At 44.4% G+C, this 20,904-nt stretch overlaps 1 protein-coding gene across 2 annotated transcripts in view; it reads left to right on the top strand.

The window, feature by feature from the left end:
• Window positions 1-20,904, top strand: part of IPPK (inositol-pentakisphosphate 2-kinase) — a 59,397-nt gene that overhangs the window by 19,558 nt on the left and 18,935 nt on the right. For both annotated transcript variants that reach the window (XM_070794302.1, XM_070794301.1), the window contains 5 exons: window positions 4,965-5,023; window positions 5,442-5,514; window positions 8,912-9,191; window positions 10,988-11,138; window positions 11,873-11,975. In XM_070794302.1, the coding sequence (XP_070650403.1) occupies window positions 4,965-5,023; window positions 5,442-5,514; window positions 8,912-9,191; window positions 10,988-11,138; window positions 11,873-11,975 (666 nt within the window). The remainder of the gene's footprint in view (window positions 1-4,964; window positions 5,024-5,441; window positions 5,515-8,911; window positions 9,192-10,987; window positions 11,139-11,872; window positions 11,976-20,904) is intronic.

Here is a 20,904-nt window from a genome sequence, read left to right as displayed (position 1 = left end):
TTATACATATCCTAAGGTTTACCCTTTTAAAGTGTATAATCCAGCAGATTTTAGTCTATTCGTAAGATTGTACAACCATCACCACTATCGAATTCCAGAACATTTCATCACCTCAAAAAGAAGTCCTGTGCCCATTAGCAGTCACCCATTGTCCTGCCAACCCTTGGCAACTACCGAATCTGTGGATCTGCTTATTCTGGACATTTCATGCAAGCGGAGTCACACAAATTATGGCTTTGTGTGACTGTCTTCTTTTAGTTAACATGATACTTTTGAGGTTAATACATGCTGTGGCATTTATCAGCACCGCATTCTTTTTATGACTGAATAATAATCCTCCATTGTATGGGAACATCTTGTTTACCCATTCATCTATTGATGGACATACGGCTTTTTCATTTTGGCTACTGTGAATAATGTTGCTGTAAACGTATGTGTACATGTACATGTTTGAGTCACTTTTTTTCAGTTTTCTTGGGTATATTCCTAGGAGTGGAATTGCTGGATCTTGGGGGAAATTCTGTTTAAAGTTTTGAGGAAATGGCAGACTGTTTTGCATAGCTATAGCACAATTCTGTATTCCCCCCAGCAGTGAACAGATGTGAGAGTGGATAATAAAGAAAGACCATAAATGCAAATTTTGGGAGATAGTGAAGGACAGGGAAGCCTGGCATGCTGTAGCTCATAGGGCTGCAAAGAATTGGACATAACTTAGCAACTGAACAACAGCAGCCACAAATGCATGAGGGCTCCGGTTTCTCCACGTCCTGGCTTCACCAGCACTAATTCTTACCCCTGTTTGTGATTGTAGTCATCCTAATGGATACAAAGTAGTATCTCAAGTGATTTTCATTTGCATTTCTCCAAAGGTTAGTGATGTTGAACATCTGTTCGTTTGCTTATTGGCCATTTGTATGTCTTCTTTGGAGACTGTCTCTTCAAATTCCTCACCCATTTTTGAAATGAGTTGTGATTTTTTTAGTTGTTTTCGGGGTTCTTTGTATATTTTAGATATTAATCTCTTTATCAGATATGTGATTTGCAAATCTTTTCTCCCATTCTGTTAGTTGCCTTTTTGCTCTGTTGACAGTGTTGCACAGAAGTTTTACATTTTGATAAAGTCTGATTTGTCTTTTTTCACTCTTGTTGCCTATGCCTTTGCTTTCATATTCAAGAAATTGTTACCTAAACTAAGGGCATATGCTTTTCTGATATGTTTTCTTCTACGAGTTTTATAGTTTTAGCTCTTATGTTTTGGTCTTTGATCTGTTTTGAGTTAGTTTTTATATTTGGTGTTAGATAAGGGTCCAGCTTCATTCTTTTACATGTGATATCCAGTTTTTCCAGCACCACTTGTGAAAAGACTGTCATTTCTCCATTGATTGGTGTTGGTGGATTTATTGGCCTTATACGTGAGGTCTCAATTCTGACCTTTCTATCGGTCTGTCCTTATGCCACTCTTGTTGAAATCAGGAAGTATTAGTCTTCTAGCTTTGTTTTTCTTTTTCAAGATTGTTTTGGCTATTTGAAGCTCCTTTACAATTACGTATGATTTTGAGAGTTGGATTTTTTGTAACTGCAAACAATTGCAGTTGGAATTTTGTTGGAATTTTGACAGAAATTACAGGAAGTTATAGATCACTTTGGATAGTGTATAAGTGTTAGTCACTCAGTTGTGTCCAACTCTTTACAACCCCGTGGACTGTGTAGCCTGCCAGGAACCTCTGTCCGTGGAGTTCTCCAGGCAAGAATACTGGACTGGGTGGCCATTCCCTTCTCCAGGGGATCTTCCCAACCCAGGGATCGAACCTGTGCCTCCTGCATTGCAGGCAGATTCTTACCATCTAAGCCACCAGGGAAGCCTTGCCATCCTGTCTTTCTACTCATTTAGGTTTTCTTTAATTTCTTTCAGCAACATTTTTTAGTTTTCAGTGTACCAGTCTTTTGCCACTTTGGTTAAATTTATATCTAGGTATTTTATTCTTTTGGAATATTGTAAATGTTATAAATAGAACTGCTTCCTTAATTTCCTTTTTGGTTTATTTATTGCTGGAATATAGAAACACAACTAATATGTGTGTTGTACCCTACAACTTTGCTGCATTTATTTATTAGCTCTGGTAGCTTTCTTTGTATATTCTTTGGAATCTTCTATGTACAGAATTGTGTCATCTGTAAATAGAGTTTTATTTCTTCCTTTCCAATATAGATGTCTTTAAGCTTCATGATTTCCAAGAAACCAGCTGAGACTTTGACAGGGAATCATTGTGCTGCACATTTGTGTGGGAAGTGCTGCCCCCTCAACAGTATTAGTACTCTGTGAATGCAGGGTTTTTTCATTTATTTAGATCTTTAATTTCTTTCAGAAATGTTATAAAGTTTTCAGCATATAGGTTTTATATTTCCTTTGTTGAACTTATCCTTAGTGCTTTGTTCTTGGAGATGCCATCGTAAGTAGAGGCTTTCCTGGTGGCTCAGATGGTAGAGAAGCAGCCTGCAATGCAGGAGACCTGGGTTTGATCCCTGGGTCAGGAAGATCCCCTGGAGAAGTAAATGGCAACCCAGTCCAGTATTCTTACCTGGAGAATCCCATGGGCAGAGGAGCCTGACGGACGATAGTCCATGGGGTCGCAAAGAGTTGGACACGACTGAGCGACTAAGCACTGTAAATAGAATTTTTAAAAACGTCATTTTCAAGTTGTTTATTGCATAGAAATGCAATGACTTTTTTGAAATAAATATAGGTATTTAATTGTGATGAAATATACATGACATAAAACTTCCTATTTTAACCATTAAGTGCACAGTTAAGAGGTGTGAAGTGCGTTTACATTGTGGTACAACTATCATTACTGTCCATTTCCAGAATGTTTTTTGTTTTGTAAAACCAAAACTCTACATCCATGAAATAACACATTTCTTCCTTTCTCAGGCCCCTGGCACCCACCATTGTAGTTTCTATCTCTGTGAATTTGACTACTGTAGGTACTTCATATATGTGGAATCATACAGTATTTGTCCTTTTGTGACTGACTTATTTCACCCATAATGTCCTCAAGATTCATCCATACTGTAGCTTGTATCAGAAGTTTCTTCCTTCTCAAGGCTGCATAGTGTCCATTGAACGTGTATAATATATTTGGTTTATCCCATTCATCCGTCGATGGTCCCTGGGCTGCTCCCATCTCTTGCCTGTTGTGAATAATACTTCCGTGAACGTGGTTGTACAAGTATTTCTTTGAGACTCTGCTCCCAGTTTTTTTGGGTATACACCCAGAAGCAGTAGTGCTGACCCATATGGTAATTCTGGGTTTAACTATAAGTACAGTATTATATAGAAGTAGTAAGAGTGGCTATCCTTATCTTGTTCCTGGTCTTGAGGGGTAAAGCTTTTGGTTTTTCACTGTAGAATGTAATGTTCTCACTGTAAGTTTGTCAAATTTTTTTTTATTTTTAGAGTTTTGTTTTTTAAATCGTGAAAGAATGTTAGATTTTGTCACATGCTTGTCTTGCATCTGTTGAGATGATCATGAGGTATTTTCCTCTTTCTATTAATATGGTGTATTATGTTGATTGATTTTCATATGTTGAACCACCCTTGTGTTTGACAGATAAATGCCACTTGATGAAGGTGTGTAATCTGTAGTATGCTACTTATTTTGGTTTGTTAGTTTTTGTTGAGGATTTTTTCTTGAGGGATATTTGTAGTTTCTAGTGATGTTTTTGTCTAGTTTTGGTACCAGGATGATAATTGGCTTGATAGAATGAATTCGGAAGATTTTCCATCTTTTACTCTTCATTTTTTGGAAGAGTTTGAGTATTGGTGTTGATTTTTCTTCAAACATTTAGTGGAATTCAGTAGCAAAGCCATCTGGTCCTGGGATTTTCTTGTTGAAAGGTTTTTGATTACTGATTCAGTCTTTTGTTATGTCTGTTTACATTCTCTATTTCTTCTTGAGTCAGTTTTGGTAGCTGTATGTTTCTAAAGAATTTGTTCATTTCACATAATTTGTTGGCATGTAATTGTTCACAGCATTTCTCTAAACTTATTTTTATTCCTGCAAGATTGATAGTAATGTATTTTCTTTCATTCTTAGTCATTTGAGTCCTGTCTTTTTTTTTTTCTTGCCATAAGCAATTACTCTGCTAGTTGATTTTGTTCACTTAAATAACGCTTGAAGATTGCTTGCTGTGTGTCTGTCAAGGCTCTTTGTTATGTGTTTGGATAACGCATGTATAGATGCACATACCCTTCTTTTCTTTTTAAAGCAAGTTATTTCATATGCATTGTTCTGCCACTTGCTTTTCTCTTTGAATAAATATTTGTGATTTTGCCTCTGTCTGTTAGTGGCCGCATATTATTTACTGATTCTTTCATTCAACATGTGGCTTGCTGTGTCCTAGTCCATAAGAGCAGATGTGCTTTGATTTATTTAGTTGTTTCTAGGTCTTGCTGTGTTTCACAGGTTGTTTCACATGTCGCAGTGAACATCCTTGACCCAGTGATTCCTCATAGATTTGCCAAATCAGGGGGCATCCATCTTTAAAATTGTGATGGAAACCAGCAAGTTGCCTTTCAAAGGTTGTGCCAATTTGTCTTCTCACCGACAACATGAAATTGCTAGTTGGGTGCAACCTACCTTTCCTGGATATTATAATTGTAAAGATTTGTTCATCTGATTACCAAAATTCAGCCATGACATCTTATAAAGGTGCTGGCTGCATTTCTCTGCTCATGTGGAGGGGCTGGCAGCTACGTGAGGCTCTCAGAGGAGGGCCGAGGTTTCTTGGAGTCAGAGTCAAGCTCCCTGTGCCAGCTCCCTGCACCTGGAGGTGGTGTCCCCTCCTGGGCCCTTCAGCTGCCTTGGTGATCTCACAGTCCCTCGAGCTCTTCTGTGTGTTAGAGTTAGCCCAGTGTGCCTCCCCAGTCCCATCACTGACACCCTGTGGTGATTTCTTAACAGGTAGCAACTGGGAAGTGGAAGCAGATAAGTAAATACTGCCCTCTCGATCTCTACTCAGGGTAAGAGAATACTTCTCCTTTGTCCCTAGTGCTGCCTCCCTTGGTGGTGGTGGTGGGGTGTGTGGCATTCTCTGTAGTGGGGGGTGGAGGGTGCATTCTGTGAGGTAGGGGCTACTTGCCTGCAGAAAGCAGGGCCCTGGGCAGGGCTCAGGTTTCTTGCCTGGGGTCAGCATTGCCTCAATAGGTTCCTGCAGATTACCAGTGGCTGGGGAGTTGTTGCCAGAGGAAGGGGCAGAGAGAAGGGTAGGGATTAGGGGCGGTAATGGGGGTGCCTCTCTGAAGAGGGCTGGGGAGAATACAGCTCCTTAATCTGCAAAGCTTGGAGATCTCAAGTGGCAACTCTTGGGCATGTCCCCTGAGCCACAGGCAGGTAAATGCAAAGTCTGCTCTAATTGTCAATAATACTTTCTCTTTTTAGAAATAAACAGAGAATGTACTTTGCTTTGAAAAGCTTGTTACAGGAGGCACAGAACAACTTAAAGATCTTTAAGGTAAAAGTTGCTTCTATTTTATGGCTTTTGGGTGGGTCCAGTGGGTGTCTGAACTGAGCTGGATGAAGCCCTGGTGCTATGGTCCCTAACAGGGCTCTGTGACCCGCAGACAAGGGCATCTGCACAGAGGCTGCCTCAGTATGATCCCTTGGGTCTTTTTTCCAAGCCTTATTTCATGAGCGCGTGCCATCCTGGGACTCCTGGGGTGTGTAATGGTAACTCCTTGCCCACTGGGTGGCCTCAGACTCAAGGCACAGACCCTGACTCTGGTTCTTGGGTAAAGATGGCCCTGACCGCGTCTCAGGTGTCCTCTGTGGTTGAGATGGGAGTAGGACCTGGGGCAGGGCAACCTAAAGGGTGGCCACACCTGTGCCTTTCCTCCCGGTTAACTTAGGGAACTTACAGTTAGGGGATCTCCTTGTCAGTTAGTGAGTTCTCAGAGTCCTGCAGCTCTGATTGTCCTGCATCCTGATTGTGTAGGGGAAGGGTTCTGCATGCAGCATACTCACCATCTGGCACTGGCACCTTCTGCTTCCTCATGACCACCTGCTTCTGGCACCCTGACTGGACTTGCTCAGGCCCTGTGGTCCCTACCTCCTGCTGTCAGGCATACATGGAGGAGATGCTGAGGGGCAGAGGAGTGGGGAGAAGGGGTGCAGGAAGAGGGGGCAGGGCTGGCCCAGATCTGGGGAAGAGTTTGTATTGGAAATATGTCCCCTGGGGTCCCCCTTGTCATCTCCTTTTCTGCTTACCACTGACTGCTCCCAGTCCTGGTTATGTTCTTACTAGGTGTGGCATATAAGCAAGAGCTCGTGACAGGCTCCAGGTTTACAGGCGGTGGATCTGTGTGGCGTAGCAGGGCTGCTGGGTCTGGACGGCCTGGTGCCCTCTGCATCCTGCTCCGTGTGGATAGTGCTGCTCTGCATACTGGATGCCCCTCAGAATCCCCTCAGAGCAGACAGTGCTGCTCTGCATACTGGGTGCCCCTCAGAAGTGAGCTTGGGGAATGTGGGCGTGAAGCCTATTCTTGACTCACTTCTCCCCGTATGGTTCAGAAACCTGGTCAGTTGAATCAGCTTTACCTTGTCTCCTGCCTTGCCAAATCAAGAAAAAGAGACATAGTTTAAAATCAGTTTTTGTTTTTAACTCTTATAAAGACTTTAGGAATTTTATATTTAAATGCCAAAGATAAGTTCCCTCTCTTCTGGGGATTTATTTGGAACCTATAGTAAGGCTGGCATTTTGTCTCAAGTGGACCCTTTTCTGACTGCCCTCACGTAGGCTGGCCTATTAGGCCAGCATAAGCTGAGTGGTGAGTCTGACTTGGCCCCTGGATCAGTTGACCTGGGACCTGGGACTGAGAACCCTGGCTATCTGCTGCTTCTGTTGAACTCAGCTAAGGGGAAAATCCAGAGATTGAGATAATAGTTTCAAAAGAGATGGATTAAAATAAGTGACATGGAATGGCTTTTTAAAATAACACCAGGAGCAATGCAGTACATTTTGCAAGTGCTGGCAAGCTCTCTCTCGTGAAGTTCCAGGTGTGGGGAGGTCTCCTGGATCGTGATCCATGCTGCCACTATGTTCTCTGCCGTTGGTGCCTTCTCCTTGTCTGTCTGAATGTTGTTCACAGACTCCAAGCCTGTGGCTCTGTCCACCCTAATACTGGACACCTGTGAGATGTGGTGGGGGCCATGTGGGACTGTCACAGAGACTGGGATGACAGTGCTCTGCACGTGTCACATGAGGTTTTTAGCAACTGTATGTGTATATGTAAGATGCCTGTCTGCCTGGATTCCAGACACTGGGGAGAGAAGGCCTTCTACTGTCCAGGGTCACTCAGCTGCTCATGGGCCTGGAGGAGAGAGCTTCATGGTGGGCCAAGGCTGCCCCTGCACTGGACGGCAGGCTGAGCCCTGGCCCTACCTTCTGGCCACAGCCCATGTTGAGTGGTTTTGGCTCCATACTTCGTCTTGGCCTGCTTTCCTCCCAGAAGCTCCTCCTTTTCCTTTGCCTGGCACACCCACCCTCCCTCTGTAAGGCCCGTCTCAAGGGGCAGCATCTCTTGTTGGTTTCTCCTGGTCCTTTGGTCAGCAGCGGCCTCAGCTGTGTTCCCATCTCTCTGGGCACCCGCATCTGCGCCCTCTGACGGTGCTGACAGGGGACTCCTAGGGAGGCATCATGCTGCTGAATCCCCGTCCACGCTTCTTAGTGGACTGAATTGACCCCCATTTGCAACCTGGGGGCAGAGCTGGGATCGTCCTCGTGGTATCATCTACTGCACAACAGCCACTGATCCTCTCGGTTTCTGTGGCCAGAAGGAGCAGCATAGCTGGTTCTGGCTCAGGGCCTCTCAAGGCTGCATCTCATCTGAGGGCTCAGCTGTGGGGCCAGAGGCTCTGCTGCTCGGATGGTGCCTCCACAGCCATAGGCAGGAGACCCAACAGCTCCATGGCAGCTCAGTGTGGCTGCTGTGATCTGAGAAGAGAATCATTAGGACGGAATCCACAGCATCTTAATCTTGCCAGGGGTATGCTGTTGGCTTTACTTGTATTCTGTCAGTCACACAGACTAAACCTCCACTGTTTGGAGAGAGAACTACGGGGTGTGAGTATCAAGGGATGAAGGCCACTGGGGACCTACTGGAGGGTGCTGACCACACTCTCACAGACTAGAAAATGTCTGTCCCCTGGGATTGGCTGCTGATCAAGCTTTTTCCTGGACATTGCAGACCCCTGTAAAAAGTCACGGGGTTGCACCTACTGAGCATCCCTTTCTGTAGCCCTGGGATCATTGGTGCCATGAGGAGTTTCTTTGCTGGACTTTGTTTTAAAAGGCAGGATTGGCCTCCAAAATGAAGACTTCCGTATTAGTGATGCTGATGGCCTTAACCACCCTGGCTGGAGCCTGGCTTAGTCTTTCACAGAGGACAGAAGGCTCTGGGATGCTGGCTGCCAATGTACGCCCACAGTGGTTGAGCAGTTTGTCTGCTCAGGGCCAGACTGATACTCTGTGTCCCTCAGTAGCACAGTGTCACTTGGCCTCTTCAGTAACAGGCTAGGGTCTTTTCAGTAACAGGCTAGGATCTTTGGGAGTTTGTGCTTTGGGCTGAGTTTGTTTGAGGTTGCCTGCATACCACGTGTTCCTGTCTGAGGGTTTGAATTTCAGGTCTGGGGCCTTTCTGGTCTTTGGTTTTTGAGAACTTTTCTTCTTTTTCATGTTCCAGTGGGATTTTCCACTTGGTCAGTTAATGTGGTACATGAGGGTGGGTAGAGACCCTAAATGGGGGCACGTGTAAAATGTCAAGTGCCTTTGCCTATCTAGTGGGTGGGGACGGAGGTGTTTTTCTATCAACCTGTTGGAGTTGATGTTTCCCTGTCTCTTTCCCTTCCTGAAGAATGGTGAGCTGATTTATGGCTGCAAAGATGCCCGCAGCCCCATGGCTGACTGGAGTGAGCTCGCGCACCACCTGAAGCCATTCTTCTTCCCATCCAATGGCCTGGCCAGTGGACCCCACTGCACAAGGGCTGTGATCCGGGAGCTGGTGCGTGTCATCACACGGGTGCTACTGAGTGGCTCGGACAAGGGCCGGGCAGGTGCCCTCAGGTCGGGGCCTGGGCTGCGGGGCCCACCCGTCTGTGAAGCCAGCCCTTTCAGCAGGAGCCTGCGCTGCCAAGGTAGGCCTGGTGGGCGGGCTGGGCGCAAGGGAAGCAGAGCTTGTGGCATGGCCTGCAAGGGTCCTGCCTGGCCTCACGGAGCTTCTGTGGGAGCAGCCTTGGTCCCGTCAGGGCTCCCCAAAGCTGGGCCTCCCTATCATCTCAGCCCCAGGTGGGGACATTACCGTTCTCATCTCCTGTCTGGGTTTATAAATTGCAGCATACATTGGAGCTATAAGATTCTCCCTAAATGTCGTCCGACATGTCTGACATCCTCTGTGGTTTCTCTACATTGTTCCATCTCATTGCAGCCCTGGAGGTGGGTTTTCCTTGGCCTTTCTTTTAGATGGAGAGAACTGAGGCCCAGAATATTGGACTCCCACAGTGCAAGGCCCTTTAGGGTGGGTGGGTGGCCTCAGTGGGTGGCAGTTTGCAGATAGGTTATGAACACAGATGTATGAGACCTGTGACTCTGGGTGTCTCCTACTCTAGGCCCCATTCCTTACAGACTTGCCATGGGCTGGCTTTGACTTAGTGGGCACCCAAACTTCAAGGTGACTTTGTGACTGTTTTGGGTTTTGCCATGAATGTTCACGGCTCCTCATTTGCCACCTTTGTCATCTGCTGGCAGGCTCGCCAACATGCTCAAGTATGTAGCATGTGGAGCCGTGACCAGGATCTTATTTTGAGGGGCTGACTAGGAGGATTCAGATTATTCAGTTTTTGTGCTGCCAGTCCCTGCAGTCTCTTGGAGCCTCTGAGGATGCTGTGGGGTGTGACACAGGGGGACGGCAGCTTTGCTCCTGCATGGGTTTTAGGTGCGGTGGTTTTCCCATGCAGCTACCTGGGCACAAGTCGCCCTTCTTTTGTCCCCCATGCAATGGCACAGATGAATTTTGCGGGTATTTTTCTTGTTGCAAAAGTGATGCCTGCTCATTTCAGACAATTTTTGTAAACTCATGCCCGTGTTTGGGTACTTAACTGCTTGTAAGTAGACAGAACTTGTTTGGAAGGACACACAGGTGGACACTGGTCAGAGACCCCTGTGGACTTTTCTTCCAGACCTTCCCTGCATACGTACACAGACACAAGTCTGACCCATGGGATGTACAATGTATTCTACATGCTATTTTTTTAACTTATTTTTTGACCATAAAGTAGATACTCTACTATATGAATAACCTGTAATTGTAACAAATCCCTTTTAGCTGGACCTGTGCATTTTCACTCTGTCTTGGATGACTGAGCATGTTTTGCCAGAAGTGGGAGGTCAGAGTGTCAGAACTGGACATGGCCACAGGTGCTCCTTGTGGCTTGGACTCAATGATGTTTGTTCATTCATCAGACATGACTGTTTGCTCAAAGGATGGGATACATGAGCTAGGACTCTGTCTCCCAGCCCTTAAGGCCCCTGAGAACCCTTGAGTGTGGAATGGACCTCATTTCTGCACTGTCCCCGCCCCGGTGGCTCCCTGCTCAGTGTGGTCACACCTCTTCACACAGGCTGTTCCCTGGGCTCTGCACATGCTGTCTTGCAGATGTGAGGACGTTACTGTGGTCCTTTTACATTTTGTGCTTAGTCTTCTGTAGACTGAGGGTTCTCTCTCTAGACTGGGCTGGTGTGATGGAGACTGAAGGATGTTGAGAGGAGGGGGATGCGCACAGTGAGCTGTGGGGCCTGCCTCTCCTTTGTGTCTAACCCGGAACGTGCACTTGTCCAGCCCCAGCAGCTCCGTGAGGCAGGGTGCGGCCTGTGCCCGCCACCTTCTTCAGTCCTTGACAGTAAACTTCTCGTTTTCCCCTGATGTTCTTGGTAGGAAAAAACACCCCGGAGCGCTCAGGGTTACCGAAGGGCTGTCTTCTGTACAAAACCCTCCAGGTGCAGATGTTGGACCTGCTGGACATCGAAGGCCTCTACCCTCTGTACCGGCGGGTTGAGCGGTACCTGGAGGAGTTTCCTGAGGAGAGGTGAGGCATAGACCCAGTGCTCCCCTGCCCTTTCTGGGCCTGTATGGGGCCCCGAGCAGCCCTGAGGGCAAGATGGGGATGAGGGTAGCAGGTTGACCCAGTGGGAGGACTGCATAGGCCTCCCAGGAGGATGACTCACCCCATCTACCCCCTCCCTGCCCCCAGCTGCAGGGCCAGCCTGGAGATTCAGTGCCATGTGAAGGAGGACCAAGGTCCTGTCAGATCAGAGATCGCTTTCCCATTTCTAGAAAGGAGAGTATGTCCTGACAACCCTGTTAGTCAGTTCCATGTTCTGAGTTGGAGCTGAGCCTGCAGGGGGCAGTGCTGCTCCACAGCCGGTGAGCCGCTTTCACTCAGCCCAGCTGGGCTTTGGCCTTCAGGCGCTTCCTTGTCCATTTCCTGACCGTCTTGATGTGGGTTGCAAGGATCCGCACCTGTGGCATGTGGTGGGGGCTGCAGCTGTCGCCTGGCCTGGCTTCCTCTCTATCACCCCTTCACTAGAATCTCTGACCTCGACACCATTTGTCATAAACAGGAGACATTCAGGCTCTCCTGGTTTCTGGTCTTGCAAGCTGTGTTTAAAACTTTCACGCTTCATAACAGTTTAGCATTAGGAAGAGATGAATCCACTAATGTTCTTTAAAAACAGATGTATGATTCTTAAACTGCAAAGAGTTTAACAGATGATTTCCAGGCAGCTTTGCTATCCTGTTTTTTTGTGCTTTGTTCTTCAGAAAAACATTGCAAATAGATGGGCCTTATGATGAAGCATTTTACCAGAGGCTGCTCGATCTTTCCACTGAGGATGATGGTACAGTGGCTTTTGCATTGACAAAGGTGGGTAGACTCTTCCAGAAACACACTATGTGCTCCTTAGGCTCTTAATACTAACTCAGAATACTAACTCAGAATTTTCATAAGAAGTGTTTCCCAGTACCAACTCCTGATGGTTAAAGCAGAATAATTATGGATTAAACCCAGATGTTCAAGCTGGTTTTAGAAAAGGCAGAGGAACCAGAGATCAAATTGCCAACATCCGCTGGATCATGGGAAAAGCAAGAGAGCTCCAGAAAAACATCTATTTCTGCTTTATTGACTATGCCAAAGCCTTTGACTGTGTGGATCACAATAAACTGTGGAAAATTCTGAAAGAGATGGGAATACCAGACCACCTGACCTGCCTCTTGAGAAACCTATATGCAGGTCAGGAAGCAACAGTTAGAACTGGACATGGAACAACAGACTGTTTCCAAATAGGAAAAGGAGTATGTCAAGGCTGTATATTGTCACCCTGCTTATTTAACTTATATGCAGAGTACATCATGAGAAACACTGGGCTGGAAGAAGCACAAGCTGGAATCAAGATTGCCAGGAGAAATATCAATAACCTCAGATAGGCAGATGACACCACCCTTATGGCAGAAAGTGAAGAGGAACTAAAGAGCCTCTTGATGAAAGTGAAAGAGGAGAGTGAAAATGTTGGCTTAAAGCTCAACATTCAGAAAACGAAGATCATGGCATCTGGTCCCATCACTTCATGGCATATAGATGGGGAAACAGTGGAAACAGTGTCAGACTTTATTTTTTTGGACTTAAAAATCACTGCAGATGGTGATTGCAGCCATGAAATTAAAAGACGCTTACTCCTTGGAAGGAAAGTTATGACCAACCTAGATAGCATATTCAAAAGCAGAGACATTACTTTGCCAACAAAGGTTCGTCTAGTCAAGGCTATGGTTTTTCCTGTGGTCATGTATGGATGTGAGAGTTGGACTGTGAAGAAGGCTGAATGCCGAATAATTGATGCTTTTGAACTGTGGTGTTGGAGAAGACTCTTGAGAGTCCCTTGGACTGCAAGGAGATCCAACCAGTCCATCCTGAAGGAGATCAGTCCTGGGTGTTCATTGGAAGGACTGATGCTGAGGCTGAAACTCCAATACTTTGGCCACGTCATGCGAAGAGTTGACTCATTGGAAAAGACCCTGATGCTGGGAGGGATTGGGGGCAGGAGGAGAAGGGGACAACAGAGGATGAGATGGCTGGATGGCATCACCGACTCGATGGACATGAGTTTGGGTGAACTCCGGGAGTTGGTGATGGACAGGGAGGCCTGGCGTGCTGTGATTCATAGGGTAGCAAAGAGTCGGACATGACTGAGCGACTGAACTGAGCTGAATGAAAAGGAACAGATTTGAGTTGTAGTGAGGTGGATGAACCTACAGCCTGTTATACAGAGTGAAGTAAGTCAGAAAGAGAAGAACAAATATTATATGTTAATGCAGTATGTGAAATCTAGAAAAATGGTACTGATGAACCTATCTGCAGGAAAAGAATGAAGACGCAAATAAAGAGAATGGGCCTGTGGACAGGGCGGGGGGTGGGGAACGTGGAACAAATTGAGAAGGTAGCAGGGAGGGGAGGGCCCAGCGCGGCCTGGAGCCAGTTTACATATATACACTACCATGTGTAAAACAGATAGCTAGTGGGAAGCTACTTTATAATACAGGGAGCCCAGCCTGGCGCTCTGTGACAGCTCAGAGGGGTGGGATGTGGGGAGGGCAGGGAGGCTCCCCAGAGAGGGGAGATACATAATTACGACTGATTTGCATTGTTGTACAGCAGAAACCAGTGCCACACTGTAAAGCAATTTTTCTCCAATTAAAAAAATTTTTTAAAATGTGGCTAAAGTTTCCCCCAGATAGACTGGGTCAGTGATGACATGTTACTTTAGCTTCTAGGGAGGAGCTCCCTTTATTCAGTTGGCTCCAGGCCACCCTGAGCCCAGTCCTCTCTCCACCCTCCCTTTGCTGGGTCTCTGCTTCCTCCTTAGCAGCCATAGAGCAGACACGTGCCGACCATCTCTCCTATAGCCCTCAGGGGGGATTCTGGGCCCAGACCCCCGCCTGTGGTTGTGTGTGGCTGGCTTCCTTCCTTCCTCTACCTCAGGCCAAGCGGCACCCTGGGAGAGTCTCTTAGGGAAGAGGCCTTGATCCTATTCTTTCTGATTCTGTGAAATCAGGGCATTCAGGGCCTCCATGAGCTTGGATAGGAAAAAAACTTACATGTTTGTTTTCATAATCTCTGAGTTTAGTGTTTCCTTCCATTAAGAATGTGGCAGCAACCACTGTAGCGTCAACAGGACCCCCACCTTCCCATTAAGAGGAATCTGACCTTTTGATTTCACACTGTAGTTGCTATAGATATCTCATGGTATCTTTATGTTTGTCACTCCTGAGAATGTTTTTCTGAGAAGGATCCATAAGTTTCACTAGGCTGTCAGAGGTTTTGCTAGATGCTGAAATGGTTAAGGAACACTGTTCTAGTGGGAGCGAAGTGATGAAAAGACGGGAATAAAACAGCATGCCCTCTGCCTCCTCTCGGCGGCTGCCTTGGAGCCCTTGATTAAGCTGTCCTGGTCCTGACAATGTGTCTGTGGTTCTTTCTTGTTAAGAGTCCTCATTCCTGTCTCTGGCCAAGGCTGAGTGTACCCTCCTCTGTGGCCATTCAGTTTTTGAGGAGGTCCCCTCCAAAGCTAAGAGCCCAGAGGGAATTAACTGAGGTGTCTGGGGGTGGAATTGTTCTCATGGTGGGGAGAAATCCAAAAGGAAGCCTCTATCAGAATAAAGCGATGGACTGCCCTACATTGTCTGCAAATTGGGTATATTGATTTAGGAATAAATATCAGTATTCCTTTTATTGAGAGAAGAAGCATAGACGTTTACTTCCTTTTTTACACATTTCTGTATTTTTCAAAATTGTAATAAGGATGGATTACTTTTTAACTTTATTGCAATTTCTTGCTTCATATGTAAATGGAATCTTCTAAGAGGTTCAAGCGATCATTACACAACTCTCAGAATGACTAAACTAAGCACACTGAGACAATGCTGAATGCTGGTGCCGAGAACCTAGATTTGCAGAGCTAATCATGCACGTGCCCTATGACCCAGCACCTGTGTTCCTGGGCATTTGTTGCAGAGAAGGGAAGACTTAGGCTCACCCAAAACCCTATACAGAAGTGTTCGCAGCAGCCTGGTTTGTAATTGTTGTAACTGTAATTGTTGGAAACGGGCACAACTCAAGTGCCTGTCAGCAGGTGACCTACTATAGGTTACACAAGCTGGAACTGTTGAGCAAAGTGGATACACACAACAGCCTGAGTGAATCTCCAGAGAAATGTGCTGAGTGACAAAAGCCAATCTCAAAAGATCACACACAGTGATTCTGTTTATATGACATTCTTGAAATGACAAAGATGAATGAATGGTTGCTGTGGGATGAGGAGGAGATGGAAGGAAGGGGCTGTGGTTATAAAAGGTCAACAAGTGGAATCTTGTGATGATGCAGCTGCTCTGTATTTTAACTGTGGTGGCAGATGATGCATGAACCTACGTGTGTGATGAGATTCGTCCACATACACAACACAGCCACAGAGGAGGGTACACTCAGCCCCGGCTGGAGACAGGAGCGAGGACTCTTAACAAGAGAGAACCACAGACACATTGTCAGGACTGGGACAGCTGTACCAAGGGGTCCAGGGCAGACTGGAATAAAATCATGGAGCGTATTAATGTCACTATCCTGGCTGTGATATTGTACTGTATGGTTTTGTAAGATGTCACCATTGAGGGAGACTGGGTAAAGTGTATTCGGAACCCAGGATTATCTCAAACAAATAATTTAATGAAAAGGATTAAAGTAGTGAGTATAATTCATAAAATGTTATTTCTGCCCAAGAAATATATATCCACTGTTATCTTTTCAGAACTTCACAGTAACACATATACAAGCACTAACTCACTAACTCATCCTATTTGAGGAGTTATTCACGTTAATGTGTCACTGGCTTGCCTTTAAACTAACGTGTCTTGACATCTCTCTGTGTTGGAATATAAGGGTCTATCTTTTTGTTGTTGTTTTAGGGATTTAGGTTCTGTTAGTTGGAATCTGAAGAGGGTGTATGTGAAGCTGAAGCTGGAGAACAGGTTGAGAACATTCCTAGGCCACAGATGATTAAAAAGTTCTTTCACAAATATGGTTTATCTAATTGAGCTTTGTGCCTCTGATGAAATGAGAGAGGAGAGAATATTGTATTTATTTCAAAGCTCAGGAAGCTGCAGCTGAGAGTAATTCTTGCTTTCTGACTGTTGTTTAGTATTCCATTGTAGGTGTCAGCAAACTTTTTCTATAAAGAGCCAGACAGTAAATGCTTTAGGCTTTGTAGGCCATCTGGTCTCTGTTGTATCTACTCAGCACTGCCATTATAGCTCAGAAGCAGCCAGAGACAAATATAAGGGAGCATGGCTGTGCTCCAGTAAAACTTTATTTATAAAAACAGGTGGTGGGCTGGATTTGGCCCTTGGCCCATATTTTGCTGACTTCTGTTCACTTTTGTTTGTTAGTTTTAATATTCCTTTTTTCCTGTTGGTTTAGAAGTTAGACATTCTGATATTACATTTTTCTGGTTACTTGTCCAATTCGACCATGCATATTTAAAGACTAAAATTAATAATTTAACTCCTACTCCCACATCACTCCCTGACACACAAACATAAGGAATTGGGTTACTTTAATTCCATTTTTGTTCCCAACTTATATGCGTTTTTGCCAGGTATTCCATTTCTCATGTTCTTTTTTTTTTTTTTTAATTAAAAAAAAAATCACAACTTACAGTACTATTTTATACAGATATTTGTTTAGATCTGTCACGTTCCTATATCTTTGCTCAATATTCTGATTTCTCCGCTCTTTCCTTTTTCTCTAAAAGTTTTATTGTGATATAATTTACATACCATACAATTTACCCACTTAAAGTATTCAATTTAATGGTCTTTAATATGTTCACAGATGTGTAAGCAGTATCATAGTCAGTTTTAGAATTCTGTACCCTTTAGCCAATATCTTATCTCCTCACCCCACTAAGCAACTACTGATCTACTTTTAAGAAAGCCTTCCTCAGTGATCAATGCAAAGACATAGAGGAAAACAATAGAATGGGAAAGACTAGAGATCTCTTCAAGAAAATTAGAGATACCAAGGGAACATTTCATGCAAAGATGGGCTCAATAAAGGACAGAAATGGTAGGGACCTAATAGAAGCAGAAGATATTAAAAAGAGATGGCAAGAATACACAGAAGAACTGTACAAAAAAGATCTTCACGACCAAGATAATCATGATGGTGTGATCACTCACCTAGAGCCAGACATCCTGGAATGTGAAGTCAAGTGGGCCTTAGGAAGTATCACTACAAACAAAGCTAGTAGAGGTGATGGAATTCCAGTTGAGCTATTTCAAATCCTAAATGATGATGCTGCACTCAATATGTCAGCAAATTTGGAAAACTCAACAATGGCCACAGGACTGGAAAAGGTCAGTTTTCTTTTTTTTTTTTTTTTTTTTAAATTTTATTTTATTTTTAAACTTTACATAATTGTATTAGTTTTGCCAAATATCAAAATGAATCCACCACAGGTATACATGTGTTCCCCATTTTCATTCCAATCCCAAAGAAAGGCAATGCCAAAGAATGCTCCAACTACCGCACAATTGCACTCATCTCACACGCTAGTAAAGTAATGCTCAAAATTCTCCAAGCCAGGCTTCAGCAGTATGTGAACCGTGAACTTCTAGATGTTCAAGTTGGTTTTAGAAAAGGCAGAGGAACCAGAGATCAAATTGCCAACATCCGTTGGATCATCAAAAAAACAAGACAGTTTCAGAAAATCATCTATTTCTGCTTTATTGACTATGCCAAAGCCTTTAACTGTGTTCAGTTCAGTTCAATTCGGTCACTCAGTTGTGTCTGACTCTTTGTGACCCCATGGACCGCAGCACGCCAGGCCTCCCTGTCCATCACCAACTCCCAGAGTCCACCCAAACACATGTCCATCGAGTCGATGATGCCATCCAACCATCTCATCCTCTGTCGTCCCCTTCTCCTCCTGCCCTCAATCTTTCCCAGCATCAGGGTCTTTTCCAATGCGTCAGCTCTTTGCATCAGGTGGCCAAAGTATTGGAGTTTCAGCTTCAACATCAGTCCTTCCAATGAACACCCAGGACTGATCTCCCTTAGGATGGACTGGTTGGATCTCCTTGCAGTCCAAGGGACTCGCAACAGTCTTCTCCAACACCACAGTTCAAAAGCATCAATTCTTTGGTGCTCAGCTTTCTTCATAGTCCAACTCTCACATCCATACATGACCACTGGAAAAACCATAGCCTTGACTAGACGAACCTTTGTTGGCAAATGTCTCTGCTTTTCAATATGCTGCGTAGGTTGGTCATAACTTTCCTTCTAAGGAGTAAGTGTCTTTTAATTTCATGGCTGCAATCACCATCTGCAGTGATTTTGGAGCCCCAAAAATAAAGTCTGACACTGTTTCCCCATCTATATGCCATGAAGTGATGGGACCAGGTGGCATGATCTTAGTTTTCTGAATGTTGAGCTTTAAGCCAACTTTTTCACTCTCTTTCACTTTCATCAAGAGGCTCTTTAGTTCTTCTTCACTTTCTGCCATAAGGGTGGTGTCATCTGCATATCAGAGGTTATTGATATTCCTCCAGCAATCTTGATTCCAGCTTGTGCTTCTTCCAGCCCAGCGTTTCTCATGATGTACTCTGCATATAAGTTAAATAAGCAGGGTGACAATACACAGCCTTGACGTACTCCTTTTCCTATTTGGAACCAGTCTGTTGTTCCATGTCCAGTTCTAACTGTTGCTTCCTGACCTGCATATAGGTTTTTCAAGAGGCATCTCTTTCAGAATTTTTCACAGTTTATTGTAATCCACACAGTCAAAGGCTTTGGCATAGTCAATAAAGCAGAAATAGATGTTTTTCTGGAACTCTCTTGCTTTTTCCATGATCCAGCGGATACTGGCAATTTGATCTCTGGTTCCTCTGCCTTTTCTAAAACCAGCTTGAACATCTGGAATTTCACAGTTCACGTATTGCTGAAGCCTGGCTTGCAGAATTTTGAGCATTACTTTAGTAGCGTGCGAGATGAGTGCAATTGTGTGGTAGTTTGAGCATTCTTTGCATTGCCTTTCTTTGGGATTGGAATGAAAACTGACCTTTTCCAGTCCTGTGGCCATTGTTGAGTTTTCCAAATTTGCTGGCATATTGCATGCAGCACTTTCACAGCATCATCCTTCAAGATTTGAAATAGCTCAACTGGAATTCCATTACCTTCACTAGCTTTGTTCCTAGTGATGCTTTCTAAGGCCCACTTGACTTCACATTCCAGGATGTCTGGCTCTAGGTGAGTGATCACACCATCATGATTATCTGGGTCGTGAAGATCTTTTTTGTACAGTTTTTCTGTGTATTCTTGCCACCTCTTCTTAATATCTTCTGCTTCTGTTGTTGTGGCAGGTATCAGTTCTTCATTTCTTTCTGTGACTGAACAGTATTTAATTCTATAGAGCTACTACATTTTGTTTGATGAGCATTTAGATTGTTTTCACTTTTTGGCTATTATGAATAATGTTGCTATAAATATGTGTGTATAAATTTTTGTGTGGGCATATTTTTACTTTTCTTGGGCATATACTTAAGAGTGCAGTTGCTGGGTCAAGTGGTAACTTATGTTTAACTTTTTAGGAACTGCCAGACCTTTTTTCAAAATGGCTGTACCATTTTACATCCCCACCAGCAGTATACAGGGTTCCAGCTCCTTTCTGTCTTTGACAACACTTGTTACCTGCCCTTTTGTTTTTAGCCACCCTGATGGGTATGAAATGGTATCTCATTGTGGTTTAGATTTGCATTTCCCTGCTGCTGCTGCTAAGTTGCTTCAGTCGTGTCTGACTCTGTGTGACCCCATAGACGGCAGCCCACCAGGCTCCCCCGTCCCTGGGATTCTCCAGGCAAGAACACTGGAGTGGGTTGCCATTTTCTTCTCCAGTGCATGAAAGTGAAAAGTGAAGGGAAGTCGCTCAGTTGTGTTCGACTCTTCGCGACCCCATGGACTGCAGCCTACCAGGCTCCTCCATCCATGGGATTTTCCAGGCAAGAGTACTGGAGTAGGGTGCCATTGCCTGCATTTCCCTGAAGACTAAGCATTTTTTCTTGTGCTTATTGCCCATTTGTATTTTTCTTTGGGGAAATGTCTATTCAGATCCTTTGCTTACTTTTTAATTGTGTTGTTTCATTGTCGAGTTGTAAGAATTCTGTCCATTGTGGATAGTAGGCCCTTATTAGATATATGATTTGCAAATATATGAAGTTTCTGTCAGAGTCCTTTTCAGTTTTTTGATCATGTTCCTTGTTACAAAATATCTGCAATTTAAACATTTTGTTTATTTGACATACAATATTATGTTAGTTTCAAGTATACTGCATAGTGAGCTTCCCAGGTAGCTCCGAGGTAAAGAATCCACCTGCCAATCCAGGAGATGTAGGAGATGGGGGTTTGATCCCTGGGTCAGGAAGATCTCCTGGAGTAGGAAATGAGAAAGTTTTTAACTTTGATGAAGTCCAGTTTATCTGTTTTTTGTTGTTGTTGTTCATGCTTTTGATGTCATATTTAAGAATTCATTGCTAAATCAAAAGTCATGATTATTTTCCTGTTTCTTCAAAGAGTTTTAGCTCTTAAATTTTGTTCTTAGATCCATTTTGAGTTAATTTTATATATGATTTGTGGTAGGGATCCACTTTCATTCTTGGTATGTGGATATTCGGTTATCTCAGCACCATTTGTTGAGAGACTATTTTTTTTTACCCCTAAATGTATGGGTTTATTTCTTGATATTCATTTGTGTGCC

The sequence above is a fragment of the Bos indicus genome, chromosome 8 (assembly GCF_029378745.1).
Source record: "Bos indicus isolate NIAB-ARS_2022 breed Sahiwal x Tharparkar chromosome 8, NIAB-ARS_B.indTharparkar_mat_pri_1.0, whole genome shotgun sequence".
NCBI lineage: Eukaryota > Metazoa > Chordata > Mammalia > Artiodactyla > Bovidae > Bos > Bos indicus.
The sequence above is the reverse complement of the archived record's forward strand: the minus strand, read 5'-3'. Positions and strand labels throughout refer to the sequence as shown.